At 44.6% G+C, this 22,789-nt stretch overlaps 1 protein-coding gene across 4 annotated transcripts in view; it reads right to left on the bottom strand.

Moving 5' to 3' along the window:
* Positions 1-22,789, bottom strand: part of TRNT1 (tRNA nucleotidyl transferase 1) — a 23,665-nt gene extending 876 nt beyond the window's left edge. The window contains exons 1-7 of one of the 4 annotated variants that reach the window (XM_027523435.1): positions 22,718-22,789; positions 21,462-21,635; positions 15,755-15,948; positions 9,039-9,177; positions 4,284-4,410; positions 898-1,091; positions 30-283 (exon numbers count right to left, since the gene is read on the bottom strand). In XM_027523435.1, the coding sequence (XP_027379236.1) occupies positions 30-283; positions 898-1,091; positions 4,284-4,410; positions 9,039-9,177; positions 15,755-15,948; positions 21,462-21,609 (1,056 nt within the window). In that variant the 5' untranslated portion in view covers positions 21,610-21,635; positions 22,718-22,789. The other 3 variants (XM_027523437.1, XM_027523434.1, XM_027523436.1) reach the window with 3 other exon arrangements.

Raw genomic sequence — 22,789 nt, 5'->3', positions numbered from 1 at the left:
TACTCTAACCAAGCTGTGAAAATACTTACGTCTATGATGAAGTCTTGATAGGGTTTCAGTGGTTCTGAACTATCTACTGCCTTAATTAAATCTTTCCTATTTTTAACAATAAATAAACCCAGATTCTTCTCTTCTTTTGAAATCTTCAACCTCAGATCCAATTTCGTGACATCATCCTGTACTTTGAACAGTGAGGTCAAGAGAGTCATTGGCTTTGGTGAAAAACCTTCCACATTTTTACTGACTTTGTTAAATTCTTCTAAACTTGCATTAGCAGGTAAGCCTGTAGGGACAAAAGCATTTTCCACCCATTTTTAGATACATTTTAAAAGCTCCCATCTTAAGCACACTGTGTCCTCATATTCAGAAATGTCCTGGTACCAGGATCCACTGCTGGTGCAGTCTTACAGGTGAACCGCTGCCCACTACTGCTCTCCCCTCCCACATCTCAAACCAGCACTGTGGCTCTGAGTAGTATTCTGACACCTACTGAACTGTCTGTGTAAGGCCCGCCTTCTCCGTGCTCTGCATGTGTTAACTCCCTGAAGCTCTCAGCTCTTCCATTAGACAGCTGCTATTATTTTCATATCCCTTTTTTAGATTTGCAAACAGGAAATAACCCAAGTTACAAAGCTGATAACGTGGTGAAGCTGCACTCAAAGCCCTGGTGGACCGACTCCAGAGGCCCCTTTGTCCACCCTCACATGCTGCCCTTGTGCTGTCCCCTGCCTGGAAAAACTCCTCCTCCTGGCCACTCCTGGCTCAGAGTCTACCATATTTTAAAGTAGTCCATTTTTCCTTTTGGAATTAACTACATTCACTTTTTTTCCTTATGAAATTTTAAACGAGATATGTTTCATTGCCAAAAATGCAAACGTTTTACAAGTTGGGACTCACCTATGTAAGGAGCCACATCGAGTTCATAGATGAGATGAATCAGATGGTTCACGTGGTTACCAGTAAGTATTTTTTTCAGTTCCACCCAGATCCGCTCTCCTGATACTCCTGCCAAGCCTTTTGCATTTTCTGCAATTGCTTCCAAAGTCTCAGGATCATGGTCACCAGGTGTGTCAACAATTTTCCCGTAAAACCTACAAAGTAAACATGTCCAGAAGCACTGCCTTCATGCTGGCATTTCACCAGAAAACTGCGCTCTTCATTTTCCTGATGCTACTAGTGAGGTCTAGGAGGGACCTTAGAAATCATCTGCTCATCTACCTTCTCTTTTTTTCTCAGCTCAGAAAACCTGAGCTCCAAAAAGTGTAAGTTTGGCCTTCAATGAAGGTCTATTGATTGGTACTGACAGTGGACGCATAAACCAGAGCAGTCTTGGGCAGGCTCTAAAACAGGTCCAAGATATCGTCATGGAGTAGTCTTGCTTCCTCAAAGGTTGCCTGTCTGTACACATCAATGCTTTCAATTAAGAGTTTCACATGAAACACATCTCATTGCAGACATGGGAGTGTATTTCATGGACTCTTGGAAGCATTAAAGTATACCTGCTTTTACCACTCATTTCTTCACAATGCATTGCTCAGTTCGGTTCAGTCGCTCAGTCGTGTCCGACTCTTTGCGACCCCATGAATCCCAGCACACCAGGCCTCCCTGTCCATCACCAACCCCCAGAGTTCACTCAGACTCACGTCCATCGAGTCAGTGATGCCATCCAGCCATCTCATCCTCTGTCGTCCCCTTCTCCTCCTGCCCCCAATCCCTTCCAGCATCAAAGTCTTTTCCAATGAGTCAACTCTTCGCATGAGGTGACCAAAGTACTGGAGTTTCAGCTTCAGCATCATTCCCTCCAAAGAAACCCAGGGCTGATTTCCTTCAGAATGGACTGGTTGGATCTCCTTGCAGTCCAAGGGACTCTCAAGAGTCTTCTCCAACACCACAGTTCAAAAGCATCAATTCTTCGGCGCTCAGCCTTCTTCACAGTCCAACTCTCACATCCATACATGACCATAGGAAAAAACTATAGTCTTGACTAGATGGACCTTTGTTGGCAAAGTAATGTCTCTGCTTTTGAATACGCTATCTAGGTTGGTCATAACTTTCCTTCCAAGGAGTAAGCGTCTTTTAATTTCATGGTTGCAGTCACCATCTGCAGTGATTTTGGAGCCCAAAAACATAAAGTCTGACACTGTTTCCCCATCCATTTCCCATGAAGTGATGGGACTGGATGCCGTGATCATCGTTTTCTGAATGCTGAGCTTTAAGCCAACTTTTTCACTCTCCTCTTTCACTTTCATCAAGAGGCTTTTGAGTTCCTCTTCACTTTCTGCCATAAGGGTGGTGTCATCTGCATATCTGACGTTATTGATATTTCTCCTGGCAATCTTGATTCCAGCTTGTGTTTCTTCCAGTGCAGCGTTTCTCATGATGTACTCTGCACAGAAGTTAAATAAGCAGAGTGACAATATACAGCCTTGACATACTCCTTTTCCTATCTGGAACCAGTCTGTTGTTCCATGTCCAGTTCTAACTGTTGCTTCCTGACCTGCATATAGGTTTCTCAAGAGGCAGGTCAGGTGGTCTGGTATTCCCATCTCTTTCAGAATTTTCCACAGTTGATTGTGATCCACACAGTCAAAGGCTTTGGCATAGTCAATAAAGCAGAAATAGATGTTTTTCTGGAACTCTCTTGCTTTTTCCATGATCCAGCGGATGTTGGCAATTTGATCTCTGGTTCCTCTGCCTTTTCTAAAACTAGCTTGAACATCAGGAAATTCACAGTTCACGTATTGCTGAAGCCTGGCTTGGAGAATTTTGAGCATTACTTTACTAGCATGTGAGATGAGTGCAACTGTGCAGTAGTCTGAGCATTCTTTAGCATTGCCTTTCTTTGGGATTGGAATGAAAACTGACCTTTTCCAGTCCTGTGGCCATTCCAAATTTGCTGGCATATTGAGTGCAGCACTTTCACAGCATCTTTCAGGATTTGAAATAACTCAACTGGCATTCCATCACCTCCACTAGCTTTGTTCGTAGTGATGCTTCCTAAGGCCCACTTGACTTCACATTCCAGGATGTCTGGCTCTAGGTGAGTGATCACACCATCGTGATTATCTAGGTCATGAAGATCTTTTTTGTACAGTTCTTCTGTGTATTCTTGCCACCTCTTCTTAATATCTTCTGCTTCTCTTAGGTCCATACCATTTCTATCCTTTATCGAGCCCATCTTTGCATGAAATGTTCCCTTGGTATCTCTAATTTTCTTGGAGATCTCTAGTCTTTCCCATTCTGTTGTTTTCCTCTATTTCTTTGCATTGATCGCTAAGGAAGGCTTTCTTATCTCTTCTTGCTAGTCTATGGAACTCTGCATTCAGATGCTTACATCTTTCCTTTGCTCCTTTGCTTTTCGCTTCTCTTCTTTTCACAGCTATTTGTAAGTCCTTCCCAGACAGCCATTTTGCTTTTTTGCATTTCTTTTCCATGGGAATGGTCTTGATCCCTGTCTCCTGTACAATGTCACGAACCTCCATCCATAGTTCATCAGGCACTCTATCTATCAGATCTAGGCCCTTAAATCTATTTCTCACTTACACTGTATAATCATAAGGGATTTGATTTAGGTCATACCTGAATGGTCTAGTGGTTTTCCCTACCTTCTTCAATTTCAGTCTGAATTTGGTAATAATGTATTGCTATAGTGATCTAATTAAATGACTGTACCTTAGTCCATGTCCTATGATTTGTAAAGAGAGACTGTTTGCAAACACTTAAGTCTAAAGGAATAGCAGTTATTGACAAAACGTAAAGTCTGTCAAAGAATATTCTGAGCATTATCCCAAGCTGTAAAAAATTAACTATTAATAGATACAAATTAGCCAGTTACAATGGTTTGCCTGTTATAGTTCAACATTGAAGACTGCTACCCACAAAACCATCCAGGTGCATTACACACCTTCCAGATTCATCTAACACATTTCCCATGACCACCTAGAACTGTAAGCCACATGAAGGCACACTGCCACTCGTTACTCCAGGTTCAAAGCACCTAGGACAGTAATAAGCACTCAAATACCCGTGTGATGAATGACTGGTGCAGAAAATAAGACTTAAAACTGCATTAAAGATCACCACAGAAAGGAGTGAATAAATGATCTGGAGAACGCAAAGATGAGGCGTCTCAAAGTCACAGTACCCTGTCTCTTGGAGACAGAGACGTGAGGTGGCGCCACGGTGCACGGGGCTGCTGCGCATTTCCCATGATGAGAGAGAACCGCACTTTGGTAAAAATAATATTCAAAACTGTATTATTATAATTTATAGAAAGGCCTTACCTGAAATACCTTAAAATTCGAAGATAATCTTCTTGTATCCTCTGTTTAGCTTGTCCAACAAATCTAACTTTCTTATTTTTTAAATCTTCATAACCATTAAAGTAGTCAAATAAAGTACCATCAAAACCTAGTCATTAAAAGAGGGAAGAAAAATCACTATTAGCAAATAAGAATTGGAAAACACTGGCCCATACATAATAATCATTCAGCCATTTAAAAAAAGAATGAAATCTTGCCATTCGCAACAACATGGATGGATCTTGACGACATTGTGCAAGTAAAAGAAGCCAGACAGAGGAAGATAAATTATATGATTCCATTCTTATATAGAATCTTAAAAACAACAAGCTGATAGAGAACCGACTGGTGGTTGTCAGAGGCTAGGGTGGGTACAATGAGTGACCAGAGTCAAAAGGTACAAACTCCCAGCTATAGAACAGGTCCTGAGGAGGCTGAGTACACCATGGCAACTAGTTAACAACGTGTGTGTGTGTGTGCGTGTGTGTGCACTCAGTTGTGTCTGACTCTGCAACCCCAAGACTGTGGCCACTACAGTTAACAATACTGTATTACACATTCGGAAGTTGGTAAGACAGATTTTAAAAGTTCTCATCACCAGGGGAATAAAATTCTGTAAGTACATATGCTGTCAGATATTACTAGACTTACTGCAGTGATCATTTCTTGATATATACAAATATCAAACATATTTGTATACTGAATCTAATGTAAGGCTGTATTTCATTACCTCAATTTAAAAAATTAAACAGAAAAAACTGGAAAACTTAAAATCTGCAAAAAAAGTATCACAAACAGGAAAAAATTCGGGAAAGAGATAGACAGTGAAGTACTGATACGAGTAACATTCATCTGTATCCAGTACCAAATGGAACATACAATGGAATAAAAGGCTGCATTTACAATAGCAATAAAAAGACAACACACTAAATAAACAAGATGTATGCCAGTATGAAATGGGCAAAAACAATAAAACAAGCGATTTTCAAGTTAATAATGGAAAATAAACAAGAACACCCAAAATAACCTGGAAAGAAGAAATGATAGTTAAAACTATCTAGAAAAATGTAAAAACTGTAATAAACCATAGGGAAAAAATTTATAATCCTAACGCAGGGAAGACCTTTCAAAATATGATTACCAAAAGAAATGAAAACACAACACCAAAGCCTTCAAAGAAATTATTAGTAAATCCAACTACATGAAACATTAGATATTCATTCCTGGATAGCATGAAAATGACACAATATGAAATTGCATAAGGTAACATACTGGGGAAAACATTTACAGTTAGTATCACAGAGACAAATGGCTTTCTATTATCTACAAAAACCTCCTAAATAAGAAAGACCATATGTAGAAAAGTTAAGGGAAATGTTAAATTGGTACAGCCACTGTGGAGAACAGTATGGAGCTTCCTTAACAACTAAATACAGAACTCCCACGTATGCCCAGCACTCCCACTCCTGGCACACACCCGGGAAAAGCCATAGTGCAAAAGGACACACACAGCTGTGTTCTGGCGCCGCTCCTAACAGTCGGGACACGGAAGCAACCTAAATGCCCGTCGACAGAGGAGCAGACACAGGTGATGTGGTAGATGCGTGCAATGGGTGTTACTCGGCCGTAACAACAAAACTGGGCCATTGACCGAGACGGACCTGGAGACTATCATACAGAGCGAAGCAAGAAAAACACCCTGTATATTAACATGTATGTGGAATCTAAAAATGATATAGATGATCTTATCTGCAAGGCAGAGAGAGACCCAGAGGTAGAGAACAAAACACGGACAACGGGGGAGGGAAGGGGTGGGATGCACTAGGCAACTGAGATTCAAATATATACACTACTGGACACTGTGCAAAACAGAAAACTAACGACAGACTGTATACAGCTTGGGGCACGGCACTCAGTGCTCTGTGGTGACCTAAATGGGAATGAAATTCACAAAAGGTACAGCTGATTCACTCTGCTGTACAGCAGAAACTTGCAACACTGTAGGTCAGCTAACTATACTCTAATAAAAATTTTTTAAAGAGGAAAAAAAATGAACTAAAATATATATGACATATAAAAAGCTTTAAAATGAAGATTTTCAACTTCAGTTGTAAGAAGTGGACATTTATGAGATAATCATTTTTCAGACCTCCATCAGCTCAGCAAGGACCTAAGTCCAATTACATGTTAGCCAGGGGACAGTGAAATCTGAAATCTGACAAGGACACTTCTCCGTGCAGCCTTCTGAACTTGGTGAATTTTGAACCATGTGAACCTAACATCTGTTCAATACGTTATACATATATTTCTAGCGCAATATCCTCTCATGTTGAACAAAACAAAACAAAAAACTTAACGATTTTAATATAAGGCACATAAAACCTCAGGTATGTGTGAAGTGACCAAGTCCTCCCAGCTATCCCAGGACTTCCCTGATTTAAAAACTGAAAATCTCCTGTCTCGAGGATACCTTAGTCCAGGCAAAATGAGACAGGTGGCTGCTCTGGGAACTAAGATGGAAAAACAGAAACACCTGGAGCAAAGACACAGATGCCAACAACCACCCAAATGGGGAGCTCCGTGGGCCTGAGACAGACCTCAGCACGTGGCATCACAGGAAGGCGGGAAAGGAAGAAAGTAACCACTCGTCATGATTATGGCAAATGCAGCCACACTCTAAGCTCAGGCTTAACTCCTGCCAAACTCTTCTTGGCATTTTGACACTTACAGCCAATTTATAAGGCTCCAGATTCAGAAAGATACAACAGGAAATGACAACAAACAAAAAAACTTAGACAATATGATTACAACGTACATGCGGTACACCTATCTCCTGTTACTTCTCTTACTGAACAGACACAACTCCATGAGGACTGTGGAAACCAGATCTTTTTCAGTAAAGGGAAGATCAAAATTTGCAGGAAAAAACAGTGTTACAAAAGGGAAAATAAGAGTTTGAGAAACAAAGTGACCATTATCACCCCCAGAACTAGGAATGCTTTGTCTGATAAGGTTTGAAAAAAGTATGGATGGGAAAACGGGCTGAAGGTAAAGATTACTGAGTAGTATCTGTGTATATTTTGTTTTGCTCTGAATATCCTTTGAAAAAATGATGAGTAGAAGTTAGAAATAAAGTTGAGGTGCTGAGCATAATGCAGTGGTTAAGGACCTAACCTCTGAAACCAGGCTGCTTAACACATTATTGACCAGGAAACTTTTGCAGACGCTAGCTATACATATTGAAACACTCTAGTCAATAACATTCAGGTAACGAAAGATGTATTAATATGTCTCTGGTCAATAAACTGTTGAGTTGGAATCCTAATTCAGCAGTTTACTGGCTGCAGGACTTTGAGCAAATTTTCCTTAGTTACACACCAAGATCTGCCTCACAGGGTTGGTGGGAAGATTAAATTTCTGTGATGGGCTGAGAACAACGACGGTCACATTTTATAAGGGCTCAGCAAATGTCAGCAAACAGTAGCACCGATAAGAGCTTTTATTTTTATAAAACAGTATCTTGAAAAAGAATATTAGTTTCTCTTTTAGTTATATCTGATTATGAGACATTAGTTATAAAGTTTTCATACACTGAACTAGTTGGAGCAGTTTAACGCTAAGTAAAAATGATATAAGAAGAAACTAACACCTGGAGTTCGACCCCATAATGGAGAGAAAACATGCCTCCAACTAGGCTCCCTCTGGTCATAAATCACCCAGGCTCTGGAAACCCGGGCTCCAATCAAAGCTCTCCGTGACTTGGGCTCAATTACTTAACGTCTCTGAGTCTGTTTCCACATCTGTTGAATGAGTTTAATACCTACTTTATGGAGTCTTCCTGAGCATTAAATGAGCTGAAGTACATCAAGTGAGCACTGATGCACCTCAAGCCAGGGAGGCACGCTAGAAATGTTACTGGGCATTAATGTAATTAGCAAAGTGTGCCCACTTGGGTCTACAGCCCCCTCTCCATCCCACAAAGTGGGTACCACTGCTTCCTCCTTTCACTATTACTGTGCCACAGGTAAGAGTGGATGCCCATCTTTTCTAATCCAAAGACTTAACCCTGAAGAACTTGCCTAAAATTTAAAGGACAAAAAACGATGCTTCAACTGCACACCAAAACGCTAACCTAATTCACACTGACTCCCATTACGATCCTCACTGCTTTCTTTCCTGAGCAAAATGTTATGCTCAGATGATCAACAGGCTTCCTCTCACATGCCAGGGCTGAGTAGAGACGGTCTGTAAGCCGTGGTGCCACGGAGGACTGTGAGGCAGTGCTGGGCACATGGAGCAACAGAGGAAGTGACATCACTGACCATGTCCACCACAGGAACCAGAAGAGAGGGAAGGTGGGGCGTGTGTGTGTCCAAGACAGGAAGAAGGGGCAACGCGCGCATGTGCACGGTCCTCGCCTGAAACCTAACATCTTTTGATGCGATTCATAAGGAGCCCCTGGCTGAACGTGCACCAGGGACTCGCCACGACCAACTCCTCTAACCCTCAGGACAGCCCTGCAGAGGAAGCGGCTATCCACGGCCTCGCGTTACAGCGAGAGCGACCGAGGCAGCGGAACCCAGGAACCTCGGCTCCACAGTCAGTTTTAACCACAGCCTGTCTCTTCACAGAAACTGACACAAGCCCTCCAGTGGGAGAACACTGCCAGAAGACACGTTTCACGTGAAAAGGAAGCATTCGGACTGAAGGAGTTAGAACGCGACCCCCAGGCGTTACCTAAAAACATGGAATTTATGGTGAGATCTCTGCGCTCAGCATCCTTCTGCCAGTCAGTCGTGAATTCAACCTCGGCGTGTCTTCCGTCAGTGGCTACGTCAATCCTCAGTGTAGTAATTTCAAAATTTTCTTCATGAAGCTGGAAGTAAATATGTTTTTCAGAAATTAGTTTTCAGTATCACTGGATGGATTGAAAAAAAAAAGTAAGTCCTGACAAGTATATATCTTCTTTTCTTTTTAAGTCAACTAGTACACATATCGGAGAAGGCAATGGCACCCCACTCCAGTACTCTTGCCTGGAAAATCCCATGGATGGAGGAGCCTGGTAGGCTGCAGTCCATGGGGTCGCTAAGAGTCAGATACAACTGAGCGACTTCACTTTCCCTTTTCACTTTCCTGCATTGGAGAAGGAAATGGCAACCCACTCCAGTGTCCTTGCCTGGAGAATCCCAGGGACGGGGGAGCCTGGTGGGCTGCCGTCTGTGGGGTCGCACAGAGTCGGACACGACTGAAGCGACTTAGCAGCAGCAGCACACATATACCTCGAAATACAATGACACCCACAGTATTCAAAGATACATCCAAAAAACATTTTTAAGAAATAATAAACCCCTCTTAATTTAAAAAGATAAGTTTGCATAGAAAAAATGGCAAGCCTGACAAATTATGTGGCAGAAAGTAAGATCCCTTAAAATATTCTGGTTCTTCAATACAAAACCAGGCTACTCTTTTAAATATCTTTTTAATAGCTCCAATTTTCAAAGAGCTGAATATCAATTTATAGAATATAATCCACTGAGCAAAGGCCCGACAGAGGAAGAAATACAGGCAACACATCCTGCAGCTCCTTTGCTGGTTACCTTCAATTACGTTACAATAAAGTGCCCTGTGCATCCTGGGAAAAGAGGTACCCCCTGCTGGGAGAAGCGGAGTAGCTCCGTTACAGTCATGTGTGAACTTAGCCTGAAAAAGTAAGTGAGCTCTGGACATGCAGATGCGGAAGAAGAATAGTTCAAGATGAGCAAAGGCACAGTGGAGAGAAGACGGGTACATGCAAGAGCAAGTTCATAGCATACACGGGGCATCCACATCGAGGGGCAGACAGCAAAAGGTTTCACATGCCAAGCAGGGGTTCGGGATCTTTTCATTAGGAACTGAAAGCCATTAATGATCGGTAAAGTCAGTTCTGGCTTCCCTGATGGCTCAGTGGGTGAAGAAACTGCCTGCAACGCAGGAGACACAGGAAACGTGGGTTCAGTCTCTAGATTGGGAAGATCCCCTGGAGAAGGAACTGGCAACCCACTCCAGTAATCTTGCCTGGAAAATCCCACGAACAGAGGAGCCTGGAAAGCTACAGTCCATGGGTTGCAAAGGGTCGGACATGACTGAGCGACTAATACACAGAGTCTGTTCTGGAATTCCTCTCAATCTCATGTACTGTTTTCTACAAACTGGTTCTCACTGGGGAGTTCCAGAATTAGGAATTTGAGGCACAAGTTAACTCAAGAAAAACAGTGTAAATATTAAGACAGTTGAAATCTACAGAAAACAAAGAGACCCCCAGAGTGCCTCCCTCGCCCAAGCAGAGAACCAGAGATTGACTAGAAAGGATGACCCCAAATAATAACAACTTGAGGCACCATATACAAAATCATGGGAAATGAAAATGAAAACAAGGTTGTGAAGAAAACCCAACATGACCTCTATCCCTTTCTACAGTCAGTTTTCAAAATGTTAATCAGCAGCCTTGTTCCAACCTGGGTAATGCTAGAGGATTTCTCTGGTGTCCCCGGATGAAAAGCCCTCCCGATACTGATAGCAGGGTCCCGTCACTAACAAGGCTGCTGCTTCCACACAAAACTACCTAAACTGCCCAGGGCTTTCTGCATGCACTCCATTACTGCAACAAAGAGACACTGAAAAGCTTCCACACTGAAGGAACGCCAACAGCAAAGACAGAACAAGCTCAAAGGAAATAAAGACATCATCCAAGTACCTAGCCCCTTCACGGATCACAGCCTTGTTGTGGCGAAGGGGCCTGGAGAACTCAATGACGCTATGAGCCATACTGTGCAGAGCTACCCAAGGCAGATGGGTCACAGTGGAGAGTTCTGACAAAACGTGATCCACCCGAGGAGGGGATGGCAAACCGCTCCAGTATACCTGCCGTGAGGACCCCATGAGCTGGATGAAAAGGCAACGAGAGATGAATCGCCCAGGTCAGAAGATTTCCAACATGCCACTGGGGAAGAGCAGAGGACAACTATTAACAGCTCCAGAAAGAATGAGGCGGCTGGGCCAAAGCGGGAAGAAGCTCAGCTGTGGATGTGTCTGGTGATGAAAGTAAAATTCCACGCTATAAAGAACAGTACTGCATAGGAACCTGGAATGTCAGGTCCACGAATTAAGGTAAATTGGATGTGGTCAAGCAGGAGATGGCAAGAATAAACATCGACATTTTAGAAATCAGTGAACTAAAATAGACTGGACTGCAATGGGTGAATTTAATTCAGATGACCATTATATCTACTACTGTGGGCAAGAATCCAACAGAAAAAATGGAGTAGCCCTCATAGTCAACAAGAGTCTGAAATGCAGTACTTGAGTGCAACCTCAAAAACGACAGAATGATCTCGGTTGGTTTCCAAGGCAAACCATTCAACATCACAGTAATCCAAGTCTATGCCCCAACCAGTAATGCTGGAAAAGTTCTGAAGCTGATCAATTCTATGAAGACCTACAAGACCTCCTAGAACTAACACCAAAAAAAGATGTCCTATTCATCACTGGGGACTAGAATGCAAAAGTAGGAAGTGAAGAGAAACCTGGAGTAACAGGCAAGTCTGGCCTTGGAGTACAAAATGAAGCAGGGCAAAAGCTAACTGAATTCTGCCAAGAGAATGCACTGGTCATAGTAAACACCCTTTATCAACAACACAAGAGACAACTTTACACATGGACATTACCATATGCTCAATACCAAAATCAGATTGATTACATTCTTTGTAGTTGAAGATGGAGACACTACATACAGTCAGCAAAAACAAGACCCGGAGCTGACTCTGGCTCAGATCATCAGCTTCTCATAGCAAAATTCAGGCTTAAAGTAAAGAAAGCAGGGAAAACCACTAGGCCAGCCAGGTACAACTTAAATCCCCTATGAATATACAGTTGAGGTGACAAATAGTTTGAAGGGATCAGATCTAGTAAACAGAACGCTTAAAGAACTATGGACAGAGGTCCATAATGCTGTACAGGAGGTGGCAAACAAAACCTTCCCAAAGAAAAGGAAAGGCAAGAAGGCAAAGTGGTTGTCCGAGGAGGCTCTACAAATAGCTGGAGAGAGAAGAGAAGTGGAAAGCAAGGGAGAGGGAGAGGTACAGCCAAGGAAACGCAGAGCGCCAGAGAACAGCACGGAGAGATGAGGGCTTCTTCCGTGGACAATGAGCAGAAGCACAGGAAAGCCACTGAACGGGCAAGACTGGAGACCTCGTCAAGGAAACTGGGAATGTCAAAGGCACACTTCATCCAAAGATGGCTCCTAAAAAGGACAGAAGCTAACAGAAGAAGAGGTCAAGAAGAGATGGAAAGAATACACAGAACTGTACAAAAAAGATCTTAATGAACCGGATTACTATGATGGTGTGTGTGGTCAGTCACCCAGACCCCCACATTCTGGAGTGTGAAGTCAAGTGGGCCTTAGGAAGCACTGCTGTCAATAAAGCTAGTGGAGGCGATGGAATTCCAACAGAGCTATTTAAAATCCTAAAAGATGATGCTGTCAAAGTGCTTCACTCTATATGCCAGCAAATTTGGAAAACCCAGCAGTGGTCACAGAACTGGAAAAGGTCAATTCTCATCCCAATTCCCCGGAGAAGGCAATGGCACCTCACTCCAGTACTCTTGCCTGGAAACGCCCACGGACGGAGGAGCCTGGTAGGCTGCAGTCCATGGGTCTCAAAGAGTCAACAGAACTGACTTCACTTTCATGCATTGGAGAAGGCAATGGCACCCCACTCCAGTGTTCTTGCCTGGAGAATCCCAGGGATGGGGGAGCCTGGTGGGCTGCAGTCCATGGGGTCACACAGAGTCAGACACGACTGAAGCGACTTAGCAGCAGCAGCATCCCAACTCCCAAGGACAGTACTAAAGAATGTTCAAACCACTGGACAACTGTACTCATCTCCCATGCTAGTGATGTTACGCTCAAAATCCTCCAAGTTAGGCTACAAAGTACATGAACCGAGAACTTCCAGATGTTCAAGCTGGGTTTAGAAAAGGCAGAGGAACCAGAGTTCAAATTGTCAACATTTGTTGGATCATAAAGAAAGCAAGGGAATTTCAGAAAAACATCTACTTCTGTTTCACTGACTATGCTAAAGCCTTTGACTGTGTGGATTGTAACAAACTGCGGAAAACTCTTAGAGAGATGGGATTACCAGGCCACCTTACCTGCCCCCTCAGAAATCTGTATGCAGGTCAAGAAGTAACAGTTAGAACCTTGTATGCAACAACAAACTGGTTCAGGATTGAGAAAGGAATATGACAAGGCTGCTTATTGTCCCCTTGTTGCTTTAACTTATACACAGAGCACATCATGAGAAATGCTGGGCTGGATGAAGTACAAGCTGGAATCAAGACTGCCAGGAGAAATATCAACAACCTCAGACATGTGAATTACACCACTCTAACGGCAAAAGCAAAGATGAACTACGCAACCTCTTCTTGAGAGTGAAGGAGGAGAGTGAAAAAGCCTGTTAAAACCAAATATTTAAAAGACTAAAATCACAGCATCTGGCCCCATTACTTTATGGCAAACAGAGGGGGAAAGGTGCAGGTAGTGACAGCCTTCTTCTTCTTGGGTTCTAAAATCACTGCAGATGGTGACTGCAGCCATGAAATTAGAAGATGGTTGCTTCTTGGCAAGAAAGCTGTGACAAACCTAGACAGTGTGTTAAAAAGCACACACGTTGCTTTGGTGACAAAGGTCCGTACAGTCAAGGCCATGGTCTTTCCAGTAGTCACGTGCGGTTGTGAAAGCTAGACCATACAGAAGGCAAAGTGCTGAAGAATTGATGCTTTTGAAGTGTGGTGCTGGAGAAGACTGTTGAGAGTTCCTTGGACAGCAAGGAGATCAAACCAGTCAACCCTAAAGGAAATCAACCGTGAATACTCATCAGAAGGACTGATGCTGAAGCTCTAATACTTTGGCCACCTGATGTGAACAGCTGACTCACTAGAAAAGACGCTGATGCTGGGAAAGGTAGAAGGCAGAAGGAAAAGAGGGCAGCAGAAAATGAGACGGCTGGATGGCATCACTGATGCAATGGACCTGAACCTGGGTGAACTCCACGAGACGGGGAAGGACAGGGAAGTCTGGCATGCTGCAGTTCATGGCGTGGCAGAACCGGACACAGCACAGCAACTGAACAACAGAGTAGCTAGAATGGATACTCTCAGGGAGTATCAGATGATACTGCATCTGAAACAAGAACAGGACGCTTTCAAAAATATTCAGAAAAGACCTCTTGGAAATATAAAAAAGACAGCAAAAGTTGCCAACAGAAAAACTGGATGATCAAGTTAAGGCAGTTTCACAGAAATTAAATGAAAATATAAGAGACAAAAGACAAAACTAGAGGATCAGTCCCTGTGGCCCAACATCCAGCATTCACGGAGGTTTCCACAGAAGACACCTGCCAAAGGGGATGGAGTCGGGAGAGGAGTGAACACGAGAAGGCCCACTCAGCGCCTGACGCCGAGGCAGTGCCCGATCCAAGCCAAGGCACGTCCTCTTCAAATTAAAAACACCAGGGATAAAGTGATCAGAAAGGCTTCCAAAACGGGGAGGGGGGAATCCGTTCTCGAACACGGGAGAAATCTGAACAAGCTCAGGCTTCTCAGTGGCAACTCTGGGAGACAGAGAACAAAGCCTTTACATTTCTGCCTGAGAGTGATTCCCAGCCTTGAATTCCACAGCCAACCAAACTATCCGATCAGCGTGAATGGAGGCAAAATAACAGCGTTTTCACTCATGCCAAGCTCTCTCAGGCCACTAACATGAGGGCATAAACCAAGACAGAAAGCACATGGGATCAGGAACCAGGAGGTCTAATAAGGAAAGGGGCAAGTTCACTCCTGGATCTGACACACGGACCTCCCAGGGTGGGCGGAGGCAGACAGCAGCAGGTGACCCGGCTCCAGAAGGCCCCAGAGGACGCGCACAGCGGGGCCCAGTGGGAGCGAGCGGCGGCCCAGAGCCGCGTCAGAGACACACTACCAACTGCAGGGCCCCCCAAGCATGAAGCGCAAGGAATGGAGTCACAGCGCACCACGCCATCTAGCTGCAAACAACGGGGTTGGGGGGGGAGCATTTGGCCAGAAATTACAGCAGAAATGCCCTGAGGCAGCCAAGTCGCCTGCCTTGCAGGAAGTCAATAAACAACATCTGAAGACTGGAAATTTAAAACGAAAACCAAACGCTGAAGCATCAGAAAGGTCTGTTTTAGAAACGCAGAGGGAAAAGGTACCGACCATGAATATTAGCTGAAAGGGGGGGCAACAAAGGAGGGTGCAGCGTTTCACAGGAGGCAGAGGAGACTTCTTTTTTTAATGAGGCTTCTTTGCTATTAGGTTTTTAAACACTAGAAATCATCTATAAATTTTTTTAAGTTTTCAAAACAGGCAACGCCGCTCCTGCCAGACTCTTCACTCACCCTGGCAGTGATGGTCCCGTGCTTCTCTCCTTTGTTGTTGATCATGCGGATGCCGACCGACTGGAACAGCTCCTTCATCTGGGCTGGGGTGGCCGTGGTGGCAAAGTCCACATCTTGCGGCTTCACCCCACTCAGCAGATCCCTCACGGCTCCTCCCGCGATTCGCAACTCATGATTTTCCCTGACAAATAATTCTGAGACAAAAAGGAACGTTTTTTATTTCAGTGGGTTTCTGTCAAGAATCACAGAAGCACAAGTTCTTCCATCTATTTGGCACAGCAGAGATAACTGAACTCAGTCTTTTTATATAAAACTGGGAGAGCAGGGGTGGGTTGGGGTGGGAGGTGGGAGCCGTGGTATACTCTTGGCTGATTTACACTGTGGTATGGGAGAAACCAATACAACATTGTAAAGCAACTATCCTCCAATTAAAAATAAGTAAATTAAAAAAAAAATACAAACTGTGAAAACAAAGCCCACAGCAATGAAGGGACCTGCCTGCAGCAGAACGCCTTCAACAATCATGAGAAGCAGGGAACTTGCAGGATTCTCCTTAGGTTAATTCAGAATATCTAAATGCCTCAAGGTTATCAATGTAAATCTGAATTACTACCAAAAAGTACAGGGAATACTCTAGAAAGGTGAAGTGTTCCTGCACATCCTCGGTGTGTTTTCTCTTGAAGCAACAGCATGCTGACGCAGGAAGCTATCAAATGTTATCTATCACACCACATATGGTGAACACTGCAGCTGAGCATCCTTTCAGAAATAAGCCACATATAAAACCAGCTCATAGCTCTGCTCCAGAGAAGCCACACATGCCAACTACCATGAGGGCTGAGACCAGGAGGCCCAGAGCTGACTCCTCTGCAGGCGGAGGACAAGTCTGAGTCCACCGTAACCACCCACGTGACTGAGGGACCCACATGGAATCCCGTGAGGATGAACCAGGGCCCGGCCTGACTGCCCACCCAAGCCGAGCTGCTGCTACGTGCTGGACTCACACGAGAGGCCTGGGTATCCTCCTGTGAACATTATCACGTCAGAGAACATCCACACGAGACAAGGCCTCTCTGTGACCAGCGTGCATCAAGACACCTAGTAATCATGTGTGAAGGAAGACGAGACACGCACACTGCCGGACAGCACCCTCTCACAGTTAATACACGCGACTGTGCCTTAGGTACCAGTTTAATCATCAAGCTGTGTTCCCACCTTCCAGGTAAGGATTATTAAGACCATCAGACTAACCCCTGCTTCTTGACACCCGAATCCACAGCAAAGCCCCCAAATCATGTGATACAAGCCCAAATCCTACAAAAAGTCCTTTCTACAATGGTTTTTCTCAGAGGCCTCGAGGTTCTCCTCGGTCAGCAAGCCCCACTCTGCCTGGACTTGCTGAGGGGTGTTCTTACTGGTCCTTGGCAGGAGGGTGCATCAGAGCTCCAGCACCACAACACAACTCAAGATGTCACCCTCCAGCCCATGCCAAGCTCTGCGCTCTGCCATCCTCCTCCTCTACCTGTCCTTCCCAAACCTCCCAGCTCCACACCTCTGCAGACTCCCCAGAATCATCTGCTGCAAAACAACCAAGGCTGCTCCCTCTACCTCCCCGCTTGACTAAAAGCTCTTGCACACGGAAACCACTTCCGGAAGCCCCTCCCAGAGGGACTGCTTATACTCCTCCAGCCCCACGTTTCCAGTCAAGTCCCAGTGATTCCTTAATATGGGGTCCATGGTTCCTTAAAATAAAACACTAAAATCATCTGTTAGTGCACAGTTTTCATGAGACTCAGACAGGAAGGGTAAACAAGAGTTTCATGAAATAGCACTCACCCTTACTATAAGTACCATGCAATCCAACCTGTTCTATTCTTTATCTTCTCTCTTTTTCCTCTATTTTTTAACACTGGTCATGACCACTAAATTGATTTTATGACCCATGAACAAGTCACACGAACTCTGGTGCTAGACAAAACTCCTGAGAGCCCTTGGCTAGCAAGGAGACATTCATTGGAAGGACTGATGCTGAAGCTGAAGCTCCAATACTTTGGCCACCTGATGCAAAGATCCAACTCACTGAAGACCCTGAACCTGGGCAAGATTGAGGGTAGGAGGAGGAGGAGGCAACAGAGGATGAAATGGTTGGATGGCATCACCGACTTGATGAACATCAACTAGAGCAAACTCCGGGAGATGGTGAAGGACAGGGAAGCCTGGCGTGCTGCAGTCCATTGGGCTGCAAAGAGTCAGACAGGACTGAGCGACTGTACAACAACAATAACCATTTAACTTACACAATAATTATTACATTTGGAACTTTAGCCTCATGTATAGAATGAAGGAGGGGCTTCCCAGGGGGCGCAGTGGTAAAGAATTGGCCTGCCAAAGCAGGAGATGTGGGTTCGATCCCTGGCTCAGGAAGATCCCTTGGAGGAGGAAATGGCAACCCACTTTAGCATTTTTGGCTGGAAAATCCCATGGACAGAGAAGCCTGATGGGCTATATATAGTCCATGGGGTCACAAAGAGTCAGACATGACCTAGCAACTAAACAACAGGATTATATGGCTATCCTTAAGCAAAAGGAAAACAAATTACATGAAATAAATTGACATAAAATTCTATATGAGCATCGTACACTATCCTAAACCTTCCAAATTCTTGCACACTGAAAACTAATTTTACATTTGGCAAAACAGCTATCACGATTCAACAACTGGTATAGTATTAAGCTGCACAGCAGCACCATACAACGGCCATCTTTTTTTCCCTTGTTGCTTTTGTGCATGGTTTTCACACAGTGCACTGTATTTTAGCAAGACATTCAAGTCTTTAGAAACTAGCAGAGATCATATAGAAGTAACTATTTGATTTTCTAACTGCTGGGTACTGCACGAAAAGATTACACCCTTGCCACTTCCACTATAACCGAGAAAACCTGGGTTGGTCTTTCAGGGCCAAGGCCACGGGCCAAATCCCACCTCTCTCTACCGCACTCTTCACTTTCTCACTTGCTAGGACTTCACCTCTCAAGGTAAAGCACATTTGGCCCTTGAAGTCAGGGTTAGGAAGCCAAACGCAACTGGTAAAAACTGTTCAAGGACCTACAGTAATCAATATCCACGGTCTTGTTTCCAAAAGAGAAACACAGAAGGGGCTTCCTTGACGGCTCAGTAGTAAAGATTCCACCTGCCAGTGCAGGAGACGTGGCTGCAATCCCTGGTCCGGGAAGACCCCACATGCTGTGGAGTGACTAAGCCCGTGTGCCACAACTACAGAGCCTGTGCTCTGGAGCCCAGGAACCGCAACTACTGAGCTCACACACCACAAGTGCCGAAGGCTTCATGCCACGTAGCCCATGCCCTGCAATAGAAGAAGCAACTGCAATGAGAAGCCCCCACTCGCCGCAACTCGAGGGGAAAAAAAAGGCACAGCAATGAAGACCCAGCACAGCCAAAATAAATGCATTTTCTACATCCAGTCATTTGGCGGCTATCTTCCAAGAAACCTCTTACAATGAAGACAGTAAAAGTGGGAGCTGGGAGAGACATATGAAGAAAGAACAAACTCAAATTCAACTGTAAGTCAGAACCTACAGATATGAGCTGTACACACAGTAGCCACATGTGGTTCCTGAGCACTTGAAATGTGGCGAGTCTGAATTCAGATAGTCTATACTAAACGCCAGATTTCAAAGATTTATAAGCAAGAGTGGGAAACATGTCACTCGTAATTTGTACACAAATATGACTTTAAAATGACGGTATCTTAGATGTACTGAATTAAATGAGATGTACTAAAAAGTTATTAAAATTAATTTCACCCATTTCTCTTTTTCACTCTAATTAAAATTCAGAGTGAAGTATCTACTTTAGGCCCCCTACTTCAAGACCATATGAAACTATGGTCTATAAAACTATAAAACTTAAGTAGTTCTGGACCATTTACTTCTAACATATACCTAAAAGTCACCTTATTTCAAGAACAGGAAAGTAGTTTTGTCAATAAGCTAATACAGGGACATCCCCCGTGGTCAAGTGATTAAGAATCCACTTTGCAATACAGCATACAAGGGTACAATCCCTGGTTGAAAAACTAAGATCCCACACGTCACAGAGCAACTAAGCCCGTACCCCAGAATTCCTGAGCCCATGAGCCAAAACCAGGGAGCCTGTGTGCTGCAGTGAAGATCCCACATGCCCCAACTGAGGCTGGCGCAGCCAATGAGGATTAAAACAAAAAATCAGCTACTAAAAGGCCAGTCACTTTAAATCAACGTTCCTTCACCTTCTGGGCATCAGAATTAATGGAACAGTTTTTATAGAAATTTACAAATGCCCATACTCCTCAGAGATTCCAGTCAGTAGGGCAGGAGTGGGACCCTAGCATCCGTAAGCTATAAAAGCTCCTCAGGTGAATCTAAAGGACAAACCAACATGTAAGGTCATGTTTCTACATATATACACCTTAATATACTTCCCAAATCACTGACGGTGACTTTAGCCATGAAATTAAGACACCTGCTCCCTGGAAGAAAAGCTACAACAAACCTAAACAGTGTATTAAAAAGCAGAGACATCACTTTGATGACAAAGGTCCATCTAGTTAAAGCTATGGTTTTTCCAGTAGTCATGTACGGATGTGAGAGTTCGACTATGAAGAAGGCAGAGTCCCTAAGAATTGATGCTTTTGAACTGTGCTGCTGGAGAAGACTCTTGAGTCCCTGGGACAACAACAAGATGAAACCAGCCAACGCTGAAGGAGATCAACCCTGAATATTCACTGGAAGCACTGATGCTGAAACTGAAGCTCCAATAGTTTGGCCACCTGATGTGAAGAGTTGACTCACTGGAAAAGACCCTGATGCTCAGAAAGATTGTGGGCCGAAGAAGGAGACAACAGAGGAGGAGATGGTTGGATGGCATCACTGACTCAATGGACACGAGTCTGGCCAGACTCCAGGAGATAGTGAAGGACAGGGAAGTCTGGCGTACTGCAGTTCATAGGGTCCCAGAGAGTTGGGCATGACTGAGCCACTGAACAACCCATTGTATTTATAAAGACATGACTAGGAGACCATAAATTCTGCAGTGCAACTGTGTGCACTGTAACAGCGATAGTTGATACTGAGTTGAGAACTGCGGCAAGCAACACGAAGCGCCTGTGACCAGGCACGTAGCTAAAGCCATTTCCTGTGTCCCTTCCAGATAAGGGTTGTATATGCACAAATGGAGATGACTCCCACTTACTTCTGCCTCTGGTTCTCTCGGAAAGCACTGATACCTGAGCCAGAAATATAGCTTAGTGGTGATAAGCTGGGTTCTCAAATCAGACTGCAAAAGTTCAAATCCAAGCTCTTCAGTTATTAGTTATAAAAATGGTGCCAAGGAATTTCACATTCCTAAGCCTATGCTTCCTCAACAATATAACAAGAGAAAAAGTATCTAATCCTTAAGTCAGTAGGCCTAATTCTGTGATGCATATAAAGTACGTGGGGGTAACACAAAAAAGCCATGCTTTTTACTGCAATCATTATTTGCCTCTTCTCATGACTTGGCTATAGTTTTGGATTATTCATAGTAAACCCTGCTTTCACTAGCTCAACATTCACAAAAAAAACTACGAATGTTGGCTTAAAAACATTACTTCTCTGCCTCTCCATTTATACAAACTTCCAAAGCAAGAGGAGGCATCCGACTTCTCACCTGTCAGACTCTTCAATCCTTCTGTGAAAAGTGACTGGAATTCTGGAGACTGCAACTTCATTGTAAACATAGAGTGCTTCAGAAGGCACAGTCTACTCCAGCTGCAGCTCAGTAACTGCCTGCGCCAGGGATCCAGGCACCTCAGCATCTGGGGAGAAAGTCACCACCTCGCATCTACAAGACAAGCATGCACACACCACGATGAAATTTACAAGCGCAGGACAATGAGGGGATGCGCAGTGATTTTATCAACAGAGACACAGTCGTCTCCTGATCATGTGAAAAACGGAAAAAACTGACAACGTGAGGGAGAATTACAACTGGGTCTACCCCTGCAGTTACCCGGTTTTGCCCTCCTGAAGCACTTGCTACTATGTTAATACCGCATTCTACTGTCGGGATGCTCTCCTGGGAGACCGGTCTCAGTTAAAGCCTGAGGTACAAGGCTGCCACGAACAGTGGTTCCAGAAAATGTAACTCAAACACTTGCAGGGACACTTGCTCTTCTCCAGAATAATTCACAGTCGTGTGTACATCAGCATACTTGCTCACACACACCTGAGACTCATGACCCCGGGATATGTCCTACTCACTGGAAAACAAGATGTTTTCCTATCATCTGTCCTTGCTGCCCGCTTCTTCTTCATTCATCATCCGCCTATCCCATCAAGTCTCCTGAATCCCACCCATTCACACTCTGCCATCTGTCGTCCATCATCATCACACTCCGTTTTTCATGTAGGGTGGGCCTCTGGGAGGCAGCAACAGATCGCAAACAAACCGAAAGAAACCCCAGAGAAGAACCATTCCTTTTCTTGGAAAAGCAGGTTTCAAAGAGCGGCGTTTCCCGCCAGGGGGCGAGTTCTCCTTATCCAAAGAACTGGGGAGGAAAAACACTGCACTTCCTTCCACGCTTCAACACAGAAAACCCAGTGGGAACCCAGGCCCTGAAACTGTGTGGCCTGTCCCCCACAGCAGGTGCTGGACCTAAAAGGGAGGCCAAAGGCCCGGCCGCAAGGAAGGGAAAGCGCCCAGGGGAAGCCCGATGAATCAGCCCGCAGTCAGTGAGATGTAGCAGAAACGCGGTCCCACGACCTCGACAGTGGGCTCTATTCCCGAGGGCGGAAGAGGCCTCTCACCGCCCCGGCACCCGCCTTCCCCAAGACCAAGCCCGTGGGACAGTCCCAGGGTCCTGCCATCGCTGCCGCTCGCCCCCCAGCAGCGCGCAACCGCACGTCCCCCGCACGCCTTCTCACCGTCCCCACGGCTCCGTCGCCGTCGCGTGCACTTCCGGGCAGCAGGCGCCGTGACGTCACCAATGCGCGCCG

This window comes from Bos indicus x Bos taurus, chromosome 22, assembly GCF_003369695.1.
Source record: "Bos indicus x Bos taurus breed Angus x Brahman F1 hybrid chromosome 22, Bos_hybrid_MaternalHap_v2.0, whole genome shotgun sequence".
NCBI classification, from domain to species: Eukaryota; Metazoa; Chordata; class Mammalia; order Artiodactyla; family Bovidae; genus Bos; species Bos indicus x Bos taurus.
Note: the sequence above shows the minus strand (reverse complement) of the source record. Positions and strands in the feature narration are given on the sequence as shown.